The sequence below is a fragment of the Branchiostoma lanceolatum genome, chromosome 5, assembly GCF_035083965.1.
Source record: "Branchiostoma lanceolatum isolate klBraLanc5 chromosome 5, klBraLanc5.hap2, whole genome shotgun sequence".
Lineage (NCBI taxonomy): Eukaryota > Metazoa > Chordata > Leptocardii > Amphioxiformes > Branchiostomatidae > Branchiostoma > Branchiostoma lanceolatum.
The window spans coordinates 23,395,682-23,415,404 of NC_089726.1; the positions used below are offsets into that span (position 1 = coordinate 23,395,682).

The 19,723-nt window shown below is 39.9% G+C and overlaps 1 protein-coding gene across 4 annotated transcripts in view; it reads right to left on the reverse strand.

Moving 5' to 3' along the window:
* LOC136435767 (protein DENND6A-like) overlaps positions 1-19,723 on the reverse strand; it is a 41,897-nt gene extending 22,174 nt beyond the window's left edge. For all 4 annotated transcript variants that reach the window (XM_066429475.1, XM_066429474.1, XM_066429477.1 and 1 more), the window contains exons 1-7: positions 19,518-19,723; positions 16,637-16,675; positions 11,680-11,722; positions 9,279-9,469; positions 8,412-8,597; positions 6,194-6,262; positions 4,789-4,844 (exon numbers count right to left, since the gene is read on the reverse strand). In XM_066429475.1, coding sequence (XP_066285572.1) covers positions 4,789-4,844; positions 6,194-6,262; positions 8,412-8,597; positions 9,279-9,469; positions 11,680-11,722; positions 16,637-16,675; positions 19,518-19,715 — 782 coding nt within the window. In that variant the 5' untranslated portion in view covers positions 19,716-19,723. The remainder of the gene's footprint in view (positions 1-4,788; positions 4,845-6,193; positions 6,263-8,411; positions 8,598-9,278; positions 9,470-11,679; positions 11,723-16,636; positions 16,676-19,517) is intronic.

Genomic DNA, 19,723 nt, shown 5'->3' on the forward strand with positions numbered 1-19,723 from the left:
TCTCTTTCTCATTTACACATGTCTGAGAGTCCTATAATGGATTGATCGCTATCAACATGATTGTCAATGGAGACCACCTTCTTTTGTTACTGAAAAAATTTTGTAACATATAGGCGGTATTGTGCCTCTAGCAGGTGTTGGCTCATTTGTACGGCGTTTGCCGATTTTTAGCGCACCTTTTTAGTTAACTTGTTGACGATGTTTGAACATATTTGGTGCAGTTATCTGGCATTGGTGACAATGCGCTGGCAGATATGCGGAGTCACTAACAATAGAGTGAATGGGAACCGGTTTGGGATTTTGGGATTCGGTGCAATTAAATGGAATGTGCGTTAATCCGTTGTGCAATTAAGTGGATTTTACTGTATTTGGACAACTGTTTGGATAAATATCACCAGAAAGTCATAGTAAGAATGATAACGATGAAGGATGCCATTGGTGCACCCTTATCTTGGAATAGCTGTATAGTAATCTGCATATTAAGTATTATCTAATTATGAAAATCATCACTAAAGCTATCTAGTACACACCAAAAATCATGACGGTTCTTTCACCCCTTCTTTAGTTCTCTTTTAAAGTCTGAAACATAACCGGCTTCTGCAGTTCCAAAAAAGCTGCTGGGGGCCCAAACCTACAGGACTTATTCTCGGCCTCAAGAGCTATCCCCTATGACCAGAACATGAAATATCAAAACTGGTAGTTCCACTGCAGTGCTGTAACAAGCCGCTAGCTATAGGGGGTCCCAAATCTCATCATTTATGTACTGTACATGTACCCTCACACCAAATATCAAGACAATCCATTCAAGCCTTCTCAAGTTATAAAAGGAACACAACGGTGCCATTTCTTGCACAGTTACTGAATAACTGATCTCGTTTGCTTTCTGTACATAAGACATTTTGTACAATCATCGTGCCTTAATTCAGCACTTTTGTAGCTGCAATGGCATGTTATTGATTGTGTGATTTTATTGTGATTTTAGGCCACACCAATTCAATTTGTTGCTTCTCGGATTTTTTCAGAAAAAAATTTGAGTGACAGGGCAAAAAAAAAAATTTTTTTTTGCAAATAGCCTGTGGTTTACATAACATAAATAATAAGAGGATTATTAACATTTCGGCATTGTATGGCTCATTTTATGTAATTCACCCCTTTCTTTGATCTAGTACTATAATTTCAGTAATATAATTTATGGATTGATATTGAGAAATTGTTTTAATAAATGAAAAATCATAACTTATGATCAATATGACCACACTTTTTAGGTATGTGCAGGCCTTAATAATCTATTTTGGTGGCTATTGAATTTTACAACTGAATAAATAGTGAAATTGGGAGTTAAGATTTGTGAATGGGAATAGTGACCCAATTTTTTTTTTTCAAAATGGGAGAAACAGGACAGGCTATTCTGAGAAGCAACAAATTAAATTGGTGTGGCCTTATTACTGAAATAAACCCATCATTTGGCAAAAATAATTACTCAAGCAACTGGATAAAATTTAGAAACAGTCAGACGTTTCAGACAGCATCCACTGTCTTTCGTCAGTGACTAACGATAGGACTGAGAACACCAGGTTTTATACCCAAACTCGGAATAGATATGTTAATGAGGTTAAGACAGTTTAGGATGTCTTGAAGTAGTCTCTAAAAGAAGATCAATTCAAGACAAATTTTTATGCCAATGGTTCAATTAGCTACTGTTGTTTTAGTACAGTGTCACTCCTGTCAGTTTGCACCTAAAAACCTCCATCAGGGGCTTCAATGCCAGCAAAAGCATTGTCAACGCCGAAAGAAAGCTGATAAACGAGAGGGTAAGGCAGGTCAACCGAGTAGAACAGACAAGAGGTGGGTAAGAACCTGAGTACCGGGGTAGTCATACTCTTACAGAACCAGAGATATCCCTACTTTCCAAAGGGCTAAATTTTGCAGTAGCACCTAACAAGATCCCAAACATCGACATTGTCACAGAAACTGAGTCGGCGATTCGTCGGGCACATATACCTTATAAACAGGCTGAAGCCTTACGTACCAAAATAGCCACCACTCTGAAAGTCTCTAAGCCCCCTCCTAGCAACATCACCCGGGAAGAACAAACCGCGCTCAAGGATTTGGCCACTAATCAAGACATTTTGATCCTACCTGCTGACAAGGGCAGATGTACAGTAGTCTAAGACAGGGAACAGTACGACAAGAAGGTTCAAGACCTATTGGGGGACAAAGACATCTATATGCCCTTGAAAAGGGATCCCACAAGCAAATTAAAAAAGGATATCCACGACGTTCTCAAAAGATTGGAAACGAAAGATGAAGTTCTGGATCGTGTCACCTATCTAAAACTTAATCCCACTACAGAACAACCCCCAGCATTCTGAGTGACAGGGCCTTCCCAAAATCCACAAACCGAGCGTCCCTCTATGACCCATAGTCTCCGGTAGAGTAGTAACACTTACAAGGTAGCAGGTTATCTGGCTAAGATCTTGGGACCATTAGTGGGGAAGTCTCATTATCACGTACAGAATAGTGCAGAGTTTGTCCACAAAAAAAGACATCAATGTAGCAGAAGACGAAATCATCACTTGATATGATGTGTGCTCGCTTTTCACTTGCATACCCCCTTAGGAGGCAGTCTCAGTACTTAGGGAAGCCTTGGAGGCTGACGACACACTTGCAAATAGAACCAACCTTTCAGTTATGTGAACTACTTATGTGAAATACTAGACCTTTGCCTAGGGTGCACATACTTCACGTACAAACAACAGTTTTTCCAACAAGTGCATGGCTGTGCTATGGGATCACCGGTATCACCCATTATAGTGAACCTGTACATGCATGGAGAAGTTTGAGAACAAAGCCCTCAGTACTTTCAATGGCCCTCCCCCAGCAAACTGGTTTCGCTATGTACGAAATGTAGATGACACTTGGTGTAGGCTAAAAGAGAGAGCAGCGGACGACTTCTTTGACCATATAAACCAGATAGATGACAACATCAAGTTCACACAGGAGTCGTGTCAAAACAACATGCTCCCCTTCCTAGACACCAAAACCATCATAGAGAAGGATGGCAACCTTCAATTCGAAGTGTACAGGAAACCTACCCACACTGATATAATGACAATGACAATGAACTTTATTGCATATTCATGCCCAACATGGGCTAAATGCATTAGGTAACATGGAGTAAAAGAAAAGGAACATTGTGCTATATTCCATCTAAATCTACAGAGTCTCTTCTCTCTTCTTGAAACATTTGTACACAAATTCACATAGTATTTCGATTATAACGTAGTTTCTAGAAGACATAATACATGATTGTGAATAACTCGTTATTTGTAAGATGCGCATATTTCTTGTCTAGTTGTATTGAACTTACGAGGGATCTGCGCATGTCTGAGTATAGTGAGCATTCTAGATCTAAGATAAAATGTATTTCATCTTCTATACAATCCTTGTCACAGAATGTACACATTCTGTCATTGGTGGAGTCTGGTTGTACCTACCAACTTCAATTTGCAGTGGATGATCGCTGATCCTTAGTTTAGTCATAGCTCAGCGATAGTTAACATTTTGTATATCTAGATATTTTTCTTTTTCATATGAAATCTTAAATTTTTGGTAGGTTTTTAATTTGTTTCCGTGCTTTCCATTTTCACCACAAGAGTTCAGTTGTGAGTAAAAATGTTGAAGAATGTTGTCTCTTAGCCTTTGTTTTAGTTCGGATTGAGCGGAAAGCGTGTTTCGATCTTTGTTAAGTAAAAGGTAGGCAAAGTCTGACTCCGCCAAGATTTTACTAATATTTGAAAGCCAGCATGGTATCTTTCTCCTATGTAGGTCCTGCTGCACTAAAAATGCTTCATACTGTAAGCTATAATACACAAAACTGTATCTGGCCTTTGATTCCCACCACCCTTTGGAACACAAACTAGCAGTGATTAAAACTCTCTTCCATCGAGCAGACAATGTCATCACCTCAGACAAAGCGAAAACAGAAGAACACAGACATCTCCGTTCGGCTTTAGCCAAGTGTGGCTACAAAAGTGGACTTTCAACAAAGTCCTCAAACCTTCTGACCAGTCTAAGAAAACACTCAAGTGCAAACAATTGACCAACAGAAACAAGGTCAACATTGCCATTCCCTACGTCCAAGGAGTATCTTCCAAAACTTCAACATTGCCACTAACTTTAAACCTCACTCAACTCTCAGGCAGAAACTGGTCCATCCCAAAGACAGGCCTGAAAAAGGCATCAAAGCCAATGGCACATACAGACTGAAATGTGAGGAACCGAACTGCAATAACATGTACATTGGGGAGACAAGTCGGCCACTAAGAGAAAGGTACAATGAACATTGCAGAAAGAGCGCTAACCGCTACTCCTCTGCCATTTTCCACCATCTAAAACACATCCAGGGACACTCATTCAATCTTAACCTCATTAACATATCTATTCAGAGTTTGGGTATAAAACCTGGTGTTCTCAGTCCTATCGTTAGTCACTGACGAAAGACAGTGGATGCTGTCTGAAACGTCTGACTGTTTCAAAATTTTATCCAGTTGCTTGAGTAATTATTTTTGCCGTATCTTACTACCTGGATGTCTAACTTTCAATGATGAATTCAGGCTCAAAACCCATCATTCATTCATTCATGCTGTTGCTGGACTTCTTCTACTAAAGGCATAACACAACATTTGCATCGCCCCGAGTCTAAGATTGCAAAAAAACAATACCTCTCACTGGAGCTGAACCTCCTTGCTGTAGGTAACAAAAAGTGAAATGAAAAAAAAGACTTACTTGAAAACGTCTACTTCATGTAGAGACGGCAGCACATATGGAGCAGGTATTGGAGACTGAAACAGTTCAAATGTACATGTATGTAACAAATACAATTGTTGTCGGATTGCAGAGTTGAAGTCACAAGGAAGACTATATAGGAAAGTAACATTTACGAGAAAACATGAAAAATCCCCATAAAGACCCCCCAATCACGGCTCCCACTGTGCATGGCCTAATTAAACGACGCTTGACTTAAGACCCGATACACACTGGGAAAATTTGTACGATAATGACGTGTGAAGAAAACGTAGGTCTGTTTTTTTCCGGGTGTGTACCGGCCCACGCAGTAGTGCAGCGGGAGTCCAAGTTTCTTGTGTGTGTACAGAAATGTGACATACATTTTGGTCGCATATTGTTATCGCACGTCCAAAAATTTTCAGTGTGTATCGGGTCTTATAACTAGATTTTCTTCTTTCCAGCAAAGGTACTGCAATTTACTTTATCTTCATGGTAGCAAAATTTCAATGCGTAAGGAAAATGGACTTTTCACTGAACTTTAAACTTCATGGCGGCAAGTGATTTACAGAACGGATGAGTGAAGGAATCATAAGCAGCTTTTTTCACGATGGTGATAAGTTCACGGTAAAGAACTGAACTTAAAGTTACAGTGAAAGAAACAGGGATTACAGTAAAATCATTACCGATGATCGGAGGAAAAGCCCCTTAAAAATGTCTTAAATGTAGAAGATGAAAATTCTGCTTTCGTTGGTTCTGACAACCCCCTAGTACACCCTCGTAACTTCAATTGCAAATCTTGAACTTTTCGTCTGTGAAACCCTGGAACCCATGCTACATGTATATATGGAAATATAAAACTTATGTCCATCTCTTTATTTAGAATTTTTAGGGCAATCATCGCAATTTCAGTAATTTTTAACCATAAATTGCTCGATTTTTGAGGGTTTCCGAGGGGGGTCCCTGAACTCCATTATGAAAACTACCTGGATGGTTGTACAGTACAAAAATGTAGCTGTATGGCTGTTCATAGTTCCACATACCTATCACACATACAAAGTATAAGCTGATTTGGCTGACCTCAATCTTGATCCGACCCCTGCCTGGTTTTTGCCTGGTTTTCTCGTGCAATGACTCTTAAAAATCCTTTAGATATGCATGTACACACATCTGCTTATGCGTGCAAGCACATGTAGGCTGTTTGGTGAGCAGTCCAAACAGGTTGAGACTGCCAGTAAATGGATTCAGACACACCCCTTGTATTCATAAACATTTTCCTGACACCAATCCCTGCAAAAGTCCGGGTTTATGCAGAAACAAGCCTCTTTATATATCCAGATTATATCACTTATTCACTATTATTAGACTATTACTATGTATATACTAGACATTAGTCTGCATGACTTACTGTAGACTGTTGGTGGATTACTTGGACAGGAGTGGTTGCCAACTTGTCCTGTTTAGACAGTAATCGTACCTAAAAAAAAACCCACAAACATCATTACATCATTTTTATATATAGTAGGTACTCAAACAAAAGTCAGAGTACTTGCGACTCACGAAATTTTGTGAAAGGTATGTGTAAAAGGATGGACTAAGGCACTAGGCACTTGTTTTTCAGTAGATAATTTGTTAATTAAGTAATCAATTGATTGATCAAACTTTTCATTTTCCCTTACATTAATGAATTCTAATTGCAAGATCTTACATGTACATGTCCTATCGGTTTCTAAGAAATAGGCGATGTTGATTTGATTATATGGATGACCCCTGAGGACCCCCGAAACTGAATTAAAAAGTTTGGTAAAAAAAAGTTGCCTTCATTATGAAATCTATGCAGTCAGGAAGCATGAACGAAACTAAATACACAGAGTATGGTATACCCGAATATAGGTTCTGCCTTTTTGTTCTTTCAATACTTCTTATTTGACTTTGGAATTGACTTTGGCAGTCTACAACATTAGTATTCGTTATCCAAATCATTTTTATTGCAATGTACAGCATGTATTTTCTCATTTTGAAACTTCTCTCTACGATTTTCAGTATGGCCGAAAACTTTTTTGTTGGAAACACAGGAAAATTTATGCGCGAGTGGATGTCATCCAAATAATCAAATCAACATGCCCATACATGTGTGTAAGTGGGCGTTCCTTGTATTTACATTAAACTTGATTTACACAAGCAAGAGTAGGACTGGTGTACTACAACATCTGATGTACATTTGTATAGGACAGCTGTCCTAGACATTTCCAGTTTCCACACACCATGGGCGGTGTTGTGTGTATCTCATGGTGTCCATTAGAGTTAGCTTTGGTGGCCCTCCCACATTCCTTTAGCAATGAGTTTTGTAATTAACAATGTTTTCCTCGTAAGTTACATGTAGTTATAAACGATGCAATAGCAATAAATGAATCCAGTCTTGTCAGTAATTGCCATAATTGACTATTGTATTTCTAGGCCTGTCCAGTTTATACTGCTGTTTTTGTTGTTTTTGTGGGCGAGGTCCTTGCCACTTCTCACTTGAAAAGTAGAAACAGACGAATGAAACAGATCCAACAAGAGTTCATACCTCCATGAAATTTTAGAGCTTTCATCACAAGTTCAATATTCCTGCCATGCAGCAAAGGAAACAGAAACTGCTTGGTGAAGGTAAATCAAAAATCTTGTTGGTACATGTAGGCGCCCTATTCTCCAGCAGGCACAAGTCAATCTGTCTGCCCTGTTTGGTAAACAAAACTTACCACCAGGGAATTAATGCTGGATTTCCTAAATCTGACACATTTTTCAGTAAGAGTTAATTGGCACCAATCTGGCAAAAGAATAAACTATCATTTTTTACATTGTGTTACATGCCGATATCATTGATTACCTTTGTCACTGATTCTATACATGTAATATTTTTTCTCTAGTCCTTCCATACAGCACACAACACCTCCCATTGCAGGGTTATCAAACTTATGCAAAGCCTTTAGACAGTGTTCTGAACAATGAGTCTATCAAGCTTGCAATTCTGGCGGTATTTCTGATGTTGCATTCAACAAGTTCCCCCTATAACCATTTTAAATCAATGGATGCATGTTTCACATTGGATTGAGGTTCTCATTTCTAAAAAAGAAAACAGTTTTTCTCATTAAGTTACATGCATAGAATATGACTACTTGCACCTTTGTGGCAAAAGCATTATGTTCAGTTGATAAAAAAAGTGTTCATATCATTGCCTAGCCATTTAAAATTATACCTTGATAACAAAATTGTTCATAATCATTACCAAGCCATTTGAAATTATAAGCTAATGAATAATCTTTGGTAGAAACTGTATATTTAGCCTTGGGTCACACCAGTGCTATTTGTAACCTGGTTTTAGCTTCGGCATCATTTGCTGCTTCTGATGTTTTTCTGATTTGAAACCAAAAAAGGTCATATGGCGATGCACCATTCTCAATATAGATCAACCCCAAAATGATACCATTGTGGCACAAGTTGCAGCTTAGTTGCTGCCTTGACAGCATTGGGTCTTTCTCAGGCTGCCTGTTTTTGTTTTTCTTCAACCTTTTTCTCTCCTTACATACACTCTACCAGACTGTAATTTCCTGTAAAGATCTGAGGATCATGAAATTGGATCTAACCTGTATGACCATCCCCATCATAGGCAGGGACAGAGTCTCCCCAGGCTGTGGAGAAGGCCACTGGTCAATGTCATGACAGGCCGCTTCCAGACAGGGTTCTCCATTATCAAAGTACTCGGGGGCAACGATCTCTGCCAGGAAGTTGAAGAGGTTGTTGAAGGGCAGCCGAGTGATCAGCACGAGTGACTAAGGAATCAGGAAACAAGGAAACAAGTTTTAAGGAAACAGGAAAGGCATACTTCAGATACTCTCATGACAGTAAGCATCATCTGTCAGAATGTACATAAAACTGTACTGCAGTTACTCAATCAACTGGATATGATTTTGGAAACGGTCAGACATTTCAAGTAGCATACACTACTTTTCGTCAGTCACACTTGAGTAACTGTTATTTGCCGTATCTTATTACCTGGATGTCTAACCTTCATCGACACATACATGTTTTGGTTCCTCAAGCAACTGGATAAAATTTTGAAACAGTCAGACGTTTCAGACAGCATCCGCTGTCTTTCGTCAGTGACTAAAGAAAGATCTGGTAGAACTAGGTTTTATACCAAAACTCTGAATAGATATGTTAATGAAGACAATTTGAGATGGTTTAATAGAATGGTAAGTTAACAAGGTTGTATGCTAATGAATCAATTTTTAAACTGTTCCATTTTAACTGTAGGTGTCACCAGAAGAGTTTATTCTCGCATGATGGCAGATTTTTTTTTTAAATTTCATCAAGCCACGTGTCTTTTTCTGGCGCTATTTTGTCCTTTTTTGCAATTGGATTTACAAAGGATGCCCTCCCATGGCAGCTACAATGTATGGACTGGCGGAAACGCTAGCATGTCCATGATAGTGAATGGCCATTCTACATGCCTTCTGGAAGTATCCTCTCCTTGAAGATTTGTCCTTTACTTGGCGGAAGTACACGTAACCATAGTAATGGGCCTGGTCCCGATGTAGGTAGACTGGTGCATCCCTCTCCCACTGTGTGTCTGTGTGTGAAGGTGCCTTCCGTCCTGGACTCTGACGTATCCGGAAACAGAACTGTGTGTCTCCCATACAGCCTAGGAAATGGGGTAGAGAGATGTTGTTCCATAACTACATGCAGCAGTCAGTAATGGTACACTGGACCAACGCTGGAAAATAATGTAACATTTGTACAAAAACACAAGAGTCTAGACTTCGGAGACCTCATACCTCAGTGAAATATCTTTTCATAAATTTCTTGCTTTATCTTGTCTCATTAAGGCCTCGCCAATTTAATTTGTTGGGTCCCGGATTTGCGCTCCCATTTTTCCCAATTTGAAAAAAAGGGCCACACCTACCATTCACAAATCTCAAAGTAGTTACTACTCACACAACTTGCAGTCTGTTTCCAAACCATCTATTCCTGGTGAAAATATCACCAAAATAAACACCAGAAAACAATGTATCGTATCATTAGAAACTTCATTACTCTCAAAATATTCCAAAACATCCAAATCCAACTATAAAATGACAATTTGGCCCTTGGAGGAACATGTAAACATAAAACCGGTATTACAGTCAAACCTGCCGAGGCGACCACCTGGCCATGGCGACCGCTTTTTCTCGGTCCCCAAAATTTTCCCCATAGGCACAAGCATTAAGCTGCCTGCCCAAGGTGACCACCCGTCCATCCATTTCTTGCATTTTCGACAAAAATGTGTCTGTGTCTTACTAAATTCCGTGAAACAATGACTTCACGGAGGGCAAAACGTTGGTCTAGACAAGTTGTTCCTTGGTCCGCAACGCCATCTTGGTTTCAGCCAATTGGCGTAACACTGACCATTTTAAAGCATGACGCTTCTGTGTATGAACATTTAGAATACTCTTCTTATTTTCATTATATTTCCATGAATCTCACAAACCTTTATTGGGCCCTGCTTGCTTGTAATCGCCAATGCTGTGCGTTCTGCTGCCGCCACTCTTACCTATCCATGCGGTCATGAGCTTGGTGGTGTGGCGCGGCGCAACGAAATAACACAGTTCCGTTTTCATCTTCTGTATCGAAAACTTTTTGCCCCTTTTACACATATGTATCCAGCAGTCGGCGCCCCAAAAAAGGCTGGGGTCAGCAGGTGTTTTCTAGGAATTTGTCTTAGGCCTTAAAACTTAGATTTTTCTGTGCGTGTGTGTGTGTGTGTGTGTGTGTGTGTGTGTGTGTGTGTGTGTGTGTGTGTGTGTGTGTGAATGTGGGAGGGCGCTGCGAGATCACCGGGGTAGACACTGTTTTTTAGTCAAAATTATGATGAAAATTTTTACACGATGTAACGGTATACAAATATTTCAACGATAACGGAAAATGTCATTTTTGTAGGATCTTTCTGTCGATGAGAATTGAACCTGGTGGGGGTCATGCTGTCTAAATTCACATAATTTTCCATCCATCTACGTAGTACACTGTATTTGAAAACCTCGATCTGGAAACATGTTATGAGTGGAATCCTCTTCATGGCGACCACCTGTCCATCGCGACCGTTTTTGCTTGGTCCCCCGGGTGGCTGCCTTGGGCAGGTTTGACTGTAATTCCATTGCTGAATTCCCCATGGAACTTGGAATAGCTCACTTCAGGTAAGGGGTAACAACTATGTACCAATCTGAATCAAGGTTGAACTGTAATTGTTAACACAACAAATAATTGGACTTACCCAAACTGATCAGCTACAGTCTTTAATTTGTCAAGGAACGAGCAATCCACTGCTTCTGTGACTGTGTTGGCAATTACAGCTCAACCTTGATTCAGAATGACTTCTACCAACACAGATGAACTTTCAAGTGGAGTTCCATTCCACTAATGGTTCTCGGAAAATACACATTTTTGAACACATCAATCTTTGTATTGTTTGTCATTTTGTACTTTGTCCTGACATCAAAAGCTACCACTCAAATATTAAGACCACAGCAGCATTTCCAGGACAAGAGATACATTGACAAATCTGCGATGATAGAACCATCACAATTGACCAGACAATCAATGCCAAAAAATTTCAAAACACGCAAATGTATATGTCACAGTACAGCTTGGAATCCAGTACAATCTGGAACTGTCCTAGTACAGGTTGGAATTCCAATCTGTCCTAGGACAGTTCCAGATTGTACTGGATTCCAATCTGTACTGTGACATATACATACAAATGTATCTTTTCAGTGACAGAAGTCAGTATGTTGAACCAATAACATATAAGAGATAGAATTCTCAATTTACATGTTTTCCTCATTCAAGAATGAGAAATGGTTATCTCATCATACTTACCAGAATTGGAGTCAGGGAACGACAGGTAACAGATGTTCATTTTCTGTGAAAACAAATATACAAAAGGAAATCCCTACCATTGACCACAAAAGAAATAGGAAATTTCTGCATAAATTAGGCAAATTGGGTCCTCATTAGCATAACTGACATTCCATTGTATTCAGCTTTCCTAAATTTTGCAAACACCATAATGACATCCATAGCTTGTATCGTAAGGGAAATATGAAGTTTCTGCATGATCATGCGAATGAGGTCCACATTAGCATAAAGCACATTCCATTGTATTCACCATTCTTAAAGCTACCTTCACCTCCAAAATGACATATGTAGCATTTACTATAAGGGAAATATGAAGTTTCTGCATAAATTATGCAAATTGAGTTCCATCAGCATAACATACATTCTGTTGTATTCACCTACACCTCCAATATGACATACAGCATTTACTGTAAGGCAAATATGAAGTTTCTGCATATACTATGCATTAAGGTTGTCATTAGCATGACACACATTGCGTTGTGTGCTGCTCATTGTTTACGTTGAGGATATATGAGTAGGGAAAGGTTGAGGTGTTGAAGGGTGATTCTCTAGCCAAGAAACCCTGATGCATCTTTTTTGGTGAACTAAAATGTATTCTGGTACGGAGTCAGCATCTCTTCATGTTGGAGGCATAGCGTCACCCCATTATGAGAGTGTATTGGCTTATGATTTATTTCATCATTTACAAGGCCTGCTTAAAGGAAGGCGTGTGTAAATGACCAGCATAACTCAAGAACTTGAAGAAGGCTTGGATTAATTGTCTTGATATTTGGTATGTTGGTACCTGGTCTTGATGAGACCAGGAAATTATCAGATTTTGGGTCCCCTGGCGGCTTGATATGGCACTGCAGCAGAACTTCCTGTTTTGATATCTCGTGTTCTGGACATGCTATGGTCCTGATTTTCGAGTGGTACATAGCTCATTGGACAGAGAGTAAGTGGTACAGGTTTGAGCCCATAGCGGAACTGCAGGAGCAGGTTTTGCTTCAGACTTTGAAAGGGAAGAGCTTGATGGATGTAGATTTTTGGTATGCAGATAACTTGAGTGATGATTTACATAATTAAATACTTATTATGCAAATCAGTATCATATTTGCATAATTAATGAGGAAAGTTTATATATCCACCGTATTTCATGATAGGACTCTCAAACATATGACATGTAACAGAGGAAGAGAGATAAATGTGCAGATATCAACTATGAGAAAATACTGTAACTCATGATCAAGATGGGGTAGACTAATCATTGTGAGTTTTGGTTTGTAGATAGCTTAAGTGATGCTTTGTTTGATAAGATGATAATTATGCAAATCCGATTCTAATTTGCATAATTAATGAGGCAATTTCAACAACCCCCTGTGTTCCATGATATGACTATTCAAATATGTGACATTGGAACTGAAAATTCATTCATCCCTTCTTGACTTATCAGAATGTTTCAAAGTTTAAAAGACATAAAAATTAAGTCATTTTTCAATCCATATCGTAGGTATAGGACTGAAATACATTGTTTTATGGAACACCTGGACGGCTGTTATACTAGGATGCTAAGACGAGTTCATAACATAACATGGGAGCAGTACTGGACAAACAAGGAACTGCTGGTCTCCCAAAAGTGTCAGACAAGATAGGGCTTTGCCAGACACTGCCTTAGAAACAGCAAGGAAATAGTATCAGACTTAGTGCTATGGTCCCAAACACATGGGAGAAGAAGGCAAGGAAGACCACCCTTAACATACTTAGATGTGCTGAAAAGAGACACCAGTATCAGTGTTTCCGACAGACAGACGGCCGTAGGCCATCCAAAGGCCCGGCGTGAGCTTTTGATGTTTTGAACCCTTTTAAACGCTATTTAATTTCCCGCTTTCTGAGTGGCAAGTAATTGTTGAGTAAAAGTAGGTTTAATACGTCCACATCAGCGCCGACATTAGCGCTAGCGGAATTTTCCCACCACGTATATACGACTTCTTTCTTTTGTATGCCACAGAAACTGCATTCAAAAGAGGCTTGGCTAGATTTTTATCGATATCGTTATGAAGGCCGCTAAGAATTGCTCTAAACGTTCCAAGACGCGACTTATTTTGTGCAGCTTACGCCGTAACCTGTTAACTCCCTAAGAAATTCCCGCCATCTTGTTCACATGAAATATACATATGCTTCCTTTAGATCAACCAATCAGAGCACAGGTTATCTGAGCTGAGCCAATCAGAGCTCCGAACATGCGGGCTTGTTGCATATTCATAAGTATTCAAGTCTCAACATGGCGCCCTCGGCTGGCTCATGGACTGAAATTACAGCGGTAGAAATATGTTTCGTTCTCAACTTTATCTTTCAATATCCCAGTAGCAATGGAACTGTTCAATGGCTGATCCTTCAATATAAATTCTAATGAGGTTTTCGGCTTCAATCGTACTCTGTCCCCGTTTGCAGGACACGAATGGTTAATGTTACGTTACACAATGACGAAAAAATATGACAGAATGACGCTTGTATAAACTTTGACAGAACGACTTGAATCTTGAAAAACAAGTTTTTAATAAGATCAACATATGCAAAAGGTGCCGACATCTATTGTTTTCAAGAATAACAATACCAAACAAACAGAGGAATGTGATTTTCTGATGGTGGACGGCGTCCTTATGCCCGCAGCTTCAGTGAAAAACACAAAATGCCAGTGTGAATTTCCTTTTTTCTACCGACTTCTCTGCAAAATGTGTGTCGGAATTTTTCAGAGTGGACACCGTCATTTGACGGGAAGACAGCCCTCTGGGGAAGGCTATGCGGGACAGGAACTTCAGGGCAGCCATGGTGGTTCGGGTCACAGACGGAGAATGGCACCCGACATAAGTCAAGAAGTCACATTGTTTTCGGCCAAGGGCACAAGGTTGGGGGGGGTCTCGCTTTTTAACCGCTACCACTATTGGTATGGATGTCATATTGGAGGTGTAGATAGCTTTAGGAAAGGTGAATACAACGGATTATGCTAATGAGGACCTCATTTGCATAATTCATGCAGAAACTTCATATTTCTGTTACGGTAAACACTATATATGACATATTGGAGGTGTTGGTAAATTTAGGATAGGTGAATACAATGGAATATGGCTTATGCTAGTGAGTAGTGAGGACCTCATTTGCATAATTAATGCAGAAACTTGACCTTTAATGAATTTGAATTTTCAATCGAAACACGGAAATCAATAAGTTACCAATACTTTTATCACACTTAGTATTATGTACCCATTGTCAAATTGTTTTGATGTGTCTGAAACGTATACATCCGCAAACAAATGAATCGCACGAGATAAACAAACACAGCAACGTTGTTTCTGCCCTACTCCCGCTAAATCTCGCGATACCACGCCCATTCCTATATGGAGGGACCTTTTTTTTTCAAACTCAATTTTGGACTGGGTGATCCATCTTTGAGTGGAAGTGTTCTGGAGTTTCCACTATGAATGGGGTTGTCTGTGGAAGAGTACAATCTTGCAAAGGGGTCAAATTGGGAATGCAACATTTCGGACTAGGACAATTCTGCAATAGATCACTTTTAGTTTTAGGCAGAAGTTGCTTTTGGAATATTTCAATTTTATCCAAGTGTGATTTTTACAACTACAAACTGAACCCAGACGTATCCATCCTAGGGAACAACCAGCCCAGACAGGGAGACGATGAGGAAGAAGCCCAAATCCTGCCAAGCGAGGTTTAGGAAGCAATCCGCACCTTAAAATCAGGGAAATCTCCAGGTGTTGACAATATCCCGGGAGAACTCATCAAGCACGGTGGACCGGCTATGGTAAAGGTGTTAACCGCACTTTGCCAACAGATCTGGGAGAAGAAAGAAAGGCCAAAGGAATGGACCCAATCTCTGATCATTCCATTACCCAAGAAAGGCAACCTGCGACTCTGCCAGAATTACCGCACCATCAGCCTAATCAGCCATCCGAGCAAGGTCATGCTACGTGTCATCCTCAACAGACTCAAGCCCAAAGTCGAGGGAATACTCACAGAAGAACAGGCGGGCTTCAGGGCCGGAAGGAGCACCACCGAACAAATCTTCAACATCAGGCTGCTGGTGGAGAAACATCTAGAACACCAAAGTGAGATACGGCACAACTTTATAGACTTCAAGAAGGCGTTCGACCGGGTGTGGCAAGAGGGCCTCTGGAAGGTTATGAGAGACTACAACATAGACGAGTCTCTGGTGGCCATTACCAAGTCACTTTACGACAATGCAACCAGTGCAGTCCTCCACAACAACCAACTCGGTGATTTCTTCAGAACTACAGTTGGAGTCCGACAAGGGTGCCTTCTCTCGCCAGCTCTCTTCAACGTATTCTTAGAAAACATCATGCAAGAAGCCCTGACAGACTTTGAATCATCTATCTCCATTGGGGAAGACAACTTTCCAACCTACGTTTTGCTGACGACATAGACTTGATGGCTGGACCTGACGGAGGGAGGTAGAGGCTGTCTGAGGCAGACGTCAAACACTCCTGTCGACGGTCAAGCGCCGGAAGCTGAAGTGGTTCGGGCACGTATGCCGAAACAACACACTTGCCAAGACCATTCTGCAAGGCACAGTAGCAGGAGGGAGGAAACGAGGAAGGCCAAAGAAGACCTGGTTGGACAACATTAGGACATGGACTGGCCTGAGCACTGCACAGCTGATCAGAGAGGCCGAGGACAGAACAGGATGGGCACGGATCACTGTGGCTGGCTGTCATGACGCCCCTACGACCACTGAGGTCATGGGTCATGAGTGAGTGAGTGAGAGTGATTTTGGAAGATTCTACTTTTGCATAGGGAGGGAGATTGGTGAAATATGCTGTAAAACTATTTGCTTGCAACTGTTGCCTTTCCAGTTGCCAAATGTTTACATGTACCTCTGTTCTTGAATAAAATAAAATACACTTACCTCTTTCTCAGACAACTTAATATGGCCTGGGTAAATGAGCTGAAAAATTAAAAAAAGATAAAGATTAACTAACAAAGGAAAGCCTGGAGTCTGACAAGGAGTTCCTCCAAAGGAGAGATAACACCCTGGAATGATGATGATGAACAAAGAAACAAAGCATATGTCACAGTAGAGATTGGAATCCAGTAGAGTCCGGAACTCTACTAGATTGGAATTCCAATCTCTACTAGTAGAGACTGGAATTCCAATCTCTACTAGTAGAGTTCCGGATTCTACTAGTAGAGATTGGAATTCCAATCTCTACTAGTAGAGATTGGAATCGGGATCTGGATATTGGGATTCCATCAAAATGTTTTGGAGAATAGACTGAATCATTTCACACCTAAAATTGCAGCATAGCTAAGCCTACATTCACCATTACTATTTTAGGTGAATTATTTCATATTTTAGATATCTGATAACTTTGACATCAATTTTGGAACTGGCTTGGCAGGGGTGAATTAGCTCTTATATACCGAGTCACTAACGAACTGAAAAACTGGTTGAGCATATTGAGTCACTAACCCATAATGGACGTATGCAAATGTATCTGATTGACATATCAGTGGCATTTACTAGTACAAATAGCCATTGACTAAGGTTGGACCGGACGGCAATCCGCATGGTTACAATGTGTCTTGACAGAAGGTTTATTAGATATCTAAAACATACAGTATTTAACCTAAAATAGTAATGGTGAATTTCTAAGGCTAAATTTTAGGTGTGAAATGACTCAGTCCATTTTCCAAAACATTTTGATGCAATCCGAATTTCTTCTATCAGAATTGGAGATTGTCCTGGTAGAATTCCAATCTCCAACAGTAGAATCTGGAATTCTCCTAGTAGAGATTGGAATCCCAATATTCAGATCCCGATTCCAATCTCTACTAGTAGAGATTGGAATTCCAATCACAACTAGTAGAATCCGGAACTCTACTAGTAGAGATTGGAATTCCAGTCTCTACTAGTAGAGATTGGAATTCCAATCTCTACTAGTAGAGTTCCGGACTCTACTGGATTCCAATCTCTACTGTGACACATACATGTATTACATCTTCAACCATGATGCAAATAAGTAGACATTATTAGGTTGTCAGCTTGAGAATAAATATACATGTATAAAGAAAGATGTAGTATGGAGGCTTTGTGCATTTCCAGAAAATATTTCCAAATTGCGGAACAAAATTTTGACATTCTGTAATATTGCAGAACACTGGAAAAAAGTGTTTCTACCACTGGATACTTATTATGCAAATCAGTATCTTATTTGCAAAATTAATGAGGAAAGCTTATAGTATAAGTTATACATCCGCTGCATGCTTTGTATGATTAGACTATCATTATGCAAATAAGATTCTCATTTGCATAACTAATGAGGCAATTTCAAAAACCCGCTGTGTTCCATGATATGACTATTCAAATGTTACATTTGTAACTGAAGAAGAGAGAAATGTTGATGAAAATATACAAATGAAGACCTAATTTGCAAAATTTATGAGAAGCTACTATAATTCCATACTGGTAAATAAATGATGGCATTTGGAAGTTATGTGACTGTGAAAATCGTTGAATTAAATCATGCAAATAAAGACTTCATTTGCATCTATGTTCTAAATGTCAACTTTCTTTGTTAAAGGGACGTATTGTAGAATTAAGTGGGCGAAAACTACAAATATTGAGAATTTAAAAATCTACATTCAGATTCATATTAATAACTTGTTTCTAACTTATTTCCAACATTGTTTGCTTTCTAACTTATTTCCAACATATTCCCGTCATTGTGTCACATTTCCATCAATAAACAACAAAAACGCAAAACACATAAAATCTGGCTTATTTGCATATCATTTATCGGCCCCCATTTTATATGCAAATACACCAACGTAGAACGCTAAGAAATAACCGAATCGACCGTTGCGGTCGGAGATCAAACATCATTCATACTATTAGGAAAATCACCACAAGTGAACAAACTTCAGAATGTCGCGCGTTTGATCACATGTTTGGTGGTTCGTCGAAATGTTAGACAAAATGGCGTACAAGTCAAGCAGCGGTACCGGTGGGGATTGTGTATATTAAGTTTTTTCAAGACGTTCTCATGACACTACAGAGTCGCACCCATACGTGATGAATATTATATTGCTGTGCAGTGTCATAAGGTAGATTCAACTTATGATGTAGAAAAATATCACCCAAAACAGTGAATTTTTGTTTTATGTTCCGATCACAAAATGCTCCTTTAAGCTCATAGTTTGGACAACTTGTTATTTGGGTGCACAAAATGATAAACTGGTATGATCTTTATCAATGAGAAACACTCATGTTGAGACGAGAACTGTTTACAACAACTTCTACAAGCCAGGGGCCTTCACCTTTGACACTGCACATGCGTAATCGGAACCGTGAATGGGCTTCTTAGCCTGGCGACTGTTGCAGGGCTTACTTTTACTTGATGTCTTGTCTATAGGACTATATACATGACAGGAAGTAAAATAAGCCCTGCAACAGTCGCCACAGCTACCCTAATATTTTTAACCTCCTTGGTTATAAAGGTTAATTTGTGCCCCCCTCCCCATGTCTGACGTGCGTCCGGGATCAAAAATCAATTTGTTTACAAATATGGAGTGACATTTTCTTCGCTACATTCCTCCAGAATGTCCTATAATTTGTAAATTACGCAAACCATCAAATGTTTCTAGTTGAGTAAATGTTAACATCCGAGTACATTCTGTACTTCTACCGAATCTCAGCGGCGCTGTAAAGACCTAGTTCCTTTGTCATCTCGTCAAAACCAAGCCACCAAGGCTAGCTCAGCAAGCTCAAGCAATAGGTAATGACCCACCTCCATGGCCTGCCCGAGCTCTAAATCGAATGTGACTACACAGATACAGTGAAGCCAGTTGGAGAACCTGTCCCAAGGGAGCGTGGGACTCTGGGGAAGCCTGGAGGTGTGACGGGGAGGAGAGAAAGAAGACGACTCCGGGCCTCTGGGGTTCTCCTCTCTGGCAGCCGCCATGTTCAGACCCATCCTCTGGAACATACCATTGT